Raw genomic sequence first — 7847 nt, 5'->3', positions numbered from 1 at the left:
TTTTGTATGGGCTGCGCACTTTAGTTGGACGAGACCAGAGAGAGACTGAGTGTGGACCCCCTCCTATGGTGGACCCGCGCGTGTTCCTTCTTTGTGCTACACTTCTTTTTTCAAAGACAGCGACGCGCCTCTCTCTTTCTCTCGTCTCGCGCGCTCTTCACATTTCAATGTGGACGGAGGCCTTGAGTCTGATAGGATGTACCAGACGCGGTGATGAGCGCGTGACGGGTTGGGTTTGGGGATTTACAGGAATTTGGGGATTTGGGGGATTTGATTTTGATTTTACATTTTCTCGGTTTGATCAATTTTTGGGTTCGTGGATTTTCTCTTTTCTCATCATAATCATTTTCATGGTGCGATGGCCAGCTCTAGACGGATAATCCGATAATTTCATGGAAGCAAATAGTCAACTGGGAAATTTATCATGTATGATTTTTTACTAGTACTTTTAGATAAATTCATAAATATGATGCTTGAGTGAACTATTATTCTAGAAGTAATTTATGTACAACATCTTTATGAAAAATGGTTTTCACGTATTAGGGTTCGAACAACAAGAGACCTCTTTAATTTTTAAGTAATTTTCTTTATTAATCAATGTTGTATTCAACGTTTCAAATAATGAGGTTTGTACATTTGTCTACGGTGCTATGACAATTCAGAGCTAAACTAGTTCCATGTATTGGTAGACTAGTTATTAGAGATTATAATCTCTTTTTTTGAATAAAGGGCTGGTAGAGATTATAAGTTTTTATTAAACTAAATGTAGTTGATATTCTTTTATCATTGGCCTTTTATATTTTAACTTTATTTGTGATTCAATTTATAAAATTATATGAGCTAAAACTTGAAAAATAGAAAAATCTGAAGGTGAAAGCTGTGGAACCAGATTTGTGAGTCTCGAAAAAATTAGAGGACATGGCAATTCCTCTTAACCCTAGATATCTCCTACCTAAGTTTCAGAGATCGAAGAAATTTAATGCAATGGATTTTTGTTTCCATTTTCAGTGAGTCTAAAATTCAGCATATCTCTTTTGACACGTTCAAAAATTCCCTTCCACCCTAATTTTAGGGATTTTTTCTCACTAAGAGCAACTTTAACAGACTTTTTATTTTAACTTTTAGCTATTTTAAAGGGCGTGTTTAGTTTTTTTTTATATTTTCGGAGCTCCAGCAGACTAGCCAAAGTTTAGCTATTATGACTTTTAGCTATCTCACTATTATGACTTTTAGCTATCTCACTAGCTGAATATAGAGAGCGAGATGACTCAGACGAGACTAGCTATAATTCAATACATTCCTTGTAAAATATGTTACGTGATATATAAATATATTTAAACTATTTAATATTTATTTGAATAATAATGTTGATGTAATGCTAGCTAAAATATAGAGCATTGATGCAGCCGCATTTCTAAAGTGGCTAGCTAATTTGACTAAAATTTAACTCAAAAATAGTTAGCATTCTTAAAGATGCTCTAACAAAACAAGAATATTAAATTCTCACCAACCCTATAATGTCCCACTTGCCAAATTTTCATCTTTTTTCATATTTCACTGACAAAATTGCCCATTTCCTTAATCTCATGTCTTTCTCTCTCTTCATTTCTTTTAGATCTCTTTCGCTCTCTCCTCCGGCTGTAAAGATCCGATCAGAGATAGAGGAGGTCGTCGTTGTAAAGACAAGGACGAGGTTGGTAAAGCCTCAGTCAGCGCTGAAACCGTCGTTGGCACGGTCGACGCTTGGAGAGGCCCGATCTGGCATTCGCTTCATTCCCAATCTGGCTTTCGCTTCAGATCCACTCAAGGTTTTAGTCCGATATCATCCTTCTCAGTTGACAAAGTTCGACCTAGCGACCGTCCTCATCATCTAAGTTCTATCTACTTCGAGTCCGGACCACCACCGGCGCCAATCCAAGGATTCTCTCTCCTACTCCAAACATCTTCAACCTTGAGGTACCTCAATTCTCTTCTCCTTCTTTGCTTTCTGATTCGACACGTTCTTATTTGACTTTGTAATGTCTGATTCTCCTTCTTTGCTTTTTGATTTTGTTCTATGTGCTTGTGTTAGTACTGATGCTTGTACATTAGTTTAGCTCCTACTAGGGGTAATAAACCTCGACGTACATACCTCGTACTGCTCCCAATAGACCCTCATACTACCCCTAGTAAACCCCTGGACAGACCCCATGCATATTATCTCCAACAGACCCCCTACTGCCCTCATCAATAGATCCTTTAACTTTCGTCGAAGTCCGGTCAATGGTTGTCGGAACCCGGACAACGTCATCGCCCATGGGAATCCGATTTTATAATCTTTTTTCATAATAGACTCTTATAATGGTCTATTGTAGTTTATTTAATTTATTAATGATATAACTGTCTTTTTGTTGTTTAAGTTGACTCTTGGGAATTTAAAAATCTAATTTTATTAGTGGGAATAAAAGTCTCAAAATTAAAGCTACTGGGAATTGTCTTAATTTTCATCCGAGTTCCAAGAATAAAGTTGGTGTTTCACATACTACACTAATGTACCATACTATTGATGATTGTTCTATTTTCCCTAGCCTAACTATAAAGGCAAAAAAAAAAAAAAATTATCTATTTGTTTCAACAATTTTTAGAGTTGCTGAAATTTATCTTTCCTTTTTCTTCTTTTTTAATTTTTTTTATTAATAACTCACACACTCTACATATGTCAGTGAGGTTTGAACTTGTGACCTCAAATTTATCTTTCCTTTTTTTATATTTTCAAGCATATCATGCTTTTTGGCTTTTGACTAACATATAATTAATAATTAGAGTGTAAAATTTGTTTCGGTGTTACGAGCCATGCTTGAATAGGCGAGCTTAAAGGGTTTCAGTGAGTGATATTTATCAAATTTGTTTGCTTGCTTGTTCCTTGTACATTTGAATCGAATGTACTTGAAAAACTAATTTGTGAGTCTATATATCGTTGAGTGAATATTGTCTTTTTCAAAGAAAAAAAACAAAAAAAACACCTAGAAGGATACATATTCCTTTCAAAATGAAAAAGAAGAGAAGGTTATGTTGATCACTTGATCATGATTGACGATTCTATTTAGCACAAAAGTACTAATGATATTAGTCGATTACATAGTTGAAGATTTACCAAAATCTGTTGAGAGCAATTCAACAAAGTCGATATATGAAAGACCAGGAGAACAAAAAAACAAAAGGAATTAGAATGTGGGCGCGTGATCCAAATCCAAACAAGCTAGAGAACAAAAATAATCAGCAACAATTTACCTTTACAGCTTGTCTTTAGGCTTTAATAAATCCTACACCCAATTAACAACGGTCAAGCTGATGAATCTTCAGAACCTGGAAAACGACGAATCCTCATCGGCGTGCTTCTCCCATCCATACATGGCGCCAAAACAAAAACACTGGAGACTCTGGGCTTTTAGAATGGTTTCAGAATTACGACGACTTCACTTACTGTGATACGAATGTGAAATCTGATACCAGTCACCAGTACTGTTTGTTCCATCGGAGAGAACCAGCAGTGACTGGTCTACCGGACTGTTTCTTGCCATGCAACTATCGTCTATGGCCTCCTCCACTTGTTTTGCATTTCTTGCCTCTCCTTCACATGCATTTGTATTTTGGAGTAGTTACCGCGGTCCGCGGATTCATGAATGTTTCTCTAATGAAGAAGCTCACAAACTAGCTTGTTTATGTGCCGTTCTTTTAGCATTTTTGGACAATTCGTGAAATTCACACTTTTTAAATTGAAATTCACATTTCCACTTTTTTTATTTGGTAACTGAAATTTTGTCGTTAGTGACCTTAATTTTGTATTCTTATGAGAATGATAACTAAAAATGAAAAATGAGAGTGTAGATTTCAATTTATAGAGTGTGAATTTCACTTCTCTTCATTAAACGTACTCGTAGTTTTCAGTCTCGTTGAAATTTTTATATCGTAGTTCTTTAAGAGATGTAAGAATATCCTGCCAACAAACACAATGTCTATATTGTATATCAGTATATGAAACATTAGAATTTGATACGGAGTTTTCTAAGTTAACACAGTGGTATATTAGCATAGAATGAGGCAACTTTAAAATGCATGAAGCTTATTTATAATTCTAGTATATTAGCATAGTATGAGGCAACTTTGTAAGTATTGATAATGATGATATATATAAATAGTAATGTATTCTCTACCCGTCTTGTTGAGAACTAACCATGAAAATGAAAACTGAGCGCAGTTGTCTTCATGGATGGTATTGGACAAAATCAAAAGGTATCTTTACTCGATCATATAAACTTCTCCTAGTGTATGTAAGATTTGGACTCTTTTAACATTTTTTTTCAAATTTGCATGTATATTTGTTCCTTGGTCAATTTTTTTTTTCTTTGTCAAATAGGTGAACCTACGTACGCCATTACAAATGTCTTACAAGTCACAGTCCAGCATGTTTATAATGTCCAACATATTGGAGCCACCATCAATGATTTGTCACATTCATGGAGAATGGAAGGCTTTCATTTCTCTGGTTCCAACTGAAAACAACAGATCAACTCGCCCGGAGAGGTACTTCTGTCCACAAAGAGTTTTCCGATTTTGTCGATAGGTTAGGAATATGGATGTGCTTAATTTGAGAGGATATGCATGATGATTTATCACTGAAGAAAAGGATCATATTCATCATAACTATGTAAGACATCGAAGTGTGGCCAACACTGTTTCGATATTCAACTCCATCTGGGCTACAAAAACTTTTATTAAGGGTCGACCACATGTTGCGAAATTAGGTTACCAAGTCGCACTCGTTGATGTTTGATTGATTGACTCCCTCTTATTGTTATGTTGGATCCGGTCTGGGTTTAGTGAGTTTACCTAAGACGCATACAATGCAAGATTGTTTAGGATTGAAATGATGATTCTCTTTGCCGATCGTAATAACATAAACCTAAAAATAAAACATTAAATTGATTTCTTAAAAGGATTTGAATTCTTACTCAAGTTGGGAGGCTCATTTTCACGTTTAATATGTTAAAAAATTGATATGGTGTGACATTGTAACTGAATTTAGAGTAGAATACTGTTTCCAAACACCAAAAACATAAGAAAATATGAATACATGGATCATGTTGATCATGATTGGGCAAGTTGTCATGTGAAACACTAATCCCATAAAGCTTAAACTTGTGTTCAAAATGATTAGCTCAAATATTAAACTACTCAAATGCTAGAATTTCATACAAACACCAACCCAGAAAGAAGTGTTTTGTAATCTCCTGTGGGGCTTGCATTTGGTCCCTTGCTTTATGAAAAGTTGGCAATTAGAGGTTTGAAAGTGTGGTTTTGGGCATTGGAATTAGGAAAAGGAGGATGAAGGCATTCAAAGTGGGTTTCTTTCATGATTCCATTCTCACAATAGCTCACTTGGTCTTTGGTCCACCAGTGACTTCTTTTAACTTTGAATGTTCTCAGTTACATTACCTTTGAATCCTGCACTAAACCAGGAGAATAGCTACCTTTTTGTTATTCTCTACTAACAAGAGAGGATTGGGATCTGAATAACACATTCATCAACCAAGATTCGAGAGAATTTCATGTGTTTTACTCGAAGTCATGAGGTATCCTCTTTGAGTGATGAAGTCATGAAGATGATAGTCCATCTTTCTACTCTGAACACTATAAATCGACTGAGGCCTGTAACAATCTAACTAACATCTGGATCCAAGCTGATTACTAATTATAAAATTTAATAATATTGTTCATTAGGTTCTCTTTTTTTATGTCTTAACAACCCTAAATATTATGAACCGACTGTGACCTGTAGGAACTTAACTAACATCTGGATCTAAGCTGATTACTAATTATAAAATTCAATAATAATGTTTACTAGGTATTAGAGTTCCTCTTTCTTGATGTCTTATTGGTGCGGAAAAATTCGGGTAGAAGATTTCCTCACTGACCAATCTTAACTAGAGCGGGAATGAAAGTTTTTTTTCCTTTTGATTATGGATGTGAAAATGGGTCAAGAATTCACCAGCGAAATGTCTCCCTCAATCTAAAATCTCTCAAATGTATTATATGGTGCTCTCTTACTGACTTTGATACCAACATGTCTTAAACTAAACATTATGAGTTGTATGTGACCCGTAGGAACCTAAGTAACATTTGGATTCAAACTAATTACTACTTATAAAATTCAATAATAGTGTTCACTAGGTATTAAAGTACTAGGGTTTGATTAAATTGTAAGAGCATTCCTCTTTCTTTCAGTTTTTCGAATTCAGTAACGGGAGTGAAAGAAGATAGAAATTAGTCAAAATAGTGTTGATGATTTCAAAAGGTAATAAGTGATTTCATCAGACATTTGTAGAAGTCATAAATATAACTCAAATAACTAATATATATAATTCAAATAACTGTAGCTCTTTCTTTAAGCAATATAGGTTCCTTTAGACTTTTTGGTCCATTCTAGCTTCCAAGTTCTAACCTAGGTTGTACAAAAAAGAGCAATGGCCAAACCTACAAAGAAAGAAACAAAGAAAAGCAAACCCGGCCGAGCTAAGCAACTCGATTCGACCGATCAGAAACCTTGTTCAAAATCACAAGACCGAATATTCCATTCATGGTGCCATGGTGTAGAATATCTTCCATTCTAATCCAGACAAAACGGGTCATCAAGTCCAACTGTACAAGTAAACCCAATGCCCAGCACCAATGGCCTTCTCGTGAGCTTCACAAGCAATCATCCCCCTCAGCTCTCTCCCTTCATTTTCTGCAGCAGACAATTTCCAAGGAGGAATTTCTAGCTTTATGCACGAGTAAGATCACTCACTAAGCTTTCTTTCACATGATGAAGAAGGCAGATGCATATCAACATGTTATACATGCACAACTTCAGTTACAAATGGTAACTATTCATGGAGTTACCATATATACTTCATTGGATAAGTTACAGATTCAGAACCCAGACCAAAGAAGAATGAGATACAATGCAGAGGAACAAGTGCATAATCCTAGTTACATTACCCTCAATCATTATCTTTCTCTTGCTATTCATCATATTCTTCAATGTTCAAGTTTTAAAGCCTCCACCACCAAATGCTTCCTTCAAATTACCCACCATAAACCCTAATCAAACCCAATTCAGCCTCATGATAGGGATCCTAACCCGCGCCGACAACTACGACCACCGCCACTTCCTCCGCCTCGTCTACGGCGTCCAGTCTTCTCCCCTTGCCACTATCCACGTCAAGTTCGTCTTCTGCAGCCTCACAAAACCCGAGCAGCGCGCCCTAATTGCCCTTGAAATGCTTCGCTTCGATGATATCCTCATTCTCAACTGCACTGAGAACATGAACAACGGCAAAACCTACACTTACTTCTCCTCCCTCCCCCGCCTCCTCCCGCGCAAATACGACTACATCATGAAGGCAGACGACGACGTTTTCATTCGCTTCGAGCCACTAGCATTGTCGCTCAAGGCACTGCCTAGGGTGGATTTGTACTACGGATTTGTTATCCCTTGTGCTAGCATGGATCCCTTTGTGGAGTATATGTCCGGGATGGGGTTTTTGTTGTCGTGGGATTTGGTGAAGTGGATTGGAAGCTCTGAAATTCCTAAAGAAACTGTGGTTGGTCCCGAGGATAAGTTGGTGGGAAAATGGTTTAAGATGGGGAACAAGGCGAAGAATAGGTTTAGTAATAAGCCGGCGATGTATGATTATCCGGGAACAAATGGGAGGTGCTCGCATGAGCTTATACCGGAGACGGTGGCTGTTCATAGGCTCAAGAGGTGGGATCAATGGTTGCGTGTGCTTGAATATTTCAATGTAACCAAGGGCTTAAAGTTCTAG

The 7847-nt window shown here is 36.7% G+C and overlaps 1 protein-coding gene across 1 annotated transcript; it reads left to right on the top strand.

The window, feature by feature from the left end:
* The first annotated feature begins 6936 nt into the window (after positions 1 to 6936).
* LOC101314897 (probable beta-1,3-galactosyltransferase 16-like) lies at positions 6937 to 7847 on the top strand. The gene has a single exon (XM_004308451.1). It carries the CDS (start codon positions 6984 to 6986, stop codon positions 7845 to 7847), a length of 864 nt encoding a protein of 287 aa, XP_004308499.1. The 5' UTR covers positions 6937 to 6983.

This window comes from Fragaria vesca, linkage group LG7, assembly GCF_000184155.1.
Source record: "Fragaria vesca subsp. vesca linkage group LG7, FraVesHawaii_1.0, whole genome shotgun sequence".
Lineage (NCBI taxonomy): Eukaryota > Viridiplantae > Streptophyta > Magnoliopsida > Rosales > Rosaceae > Fragaria > Fragaria vesca.
Note: the sequence above shows the minus strand (reverse complement) of the source record. Positions and strands in the feature narration are given on the sequence as shown.

What these genes read in the sequence shown, in the direction of transcription:
- LOC101314897 (XM_004308451.1), top strand. Translation starts at nt 6,984, where the DNA reads ATGCAGAGGAACAAGTGCATAATCCTAGTTACATTACCCTCAATCATT.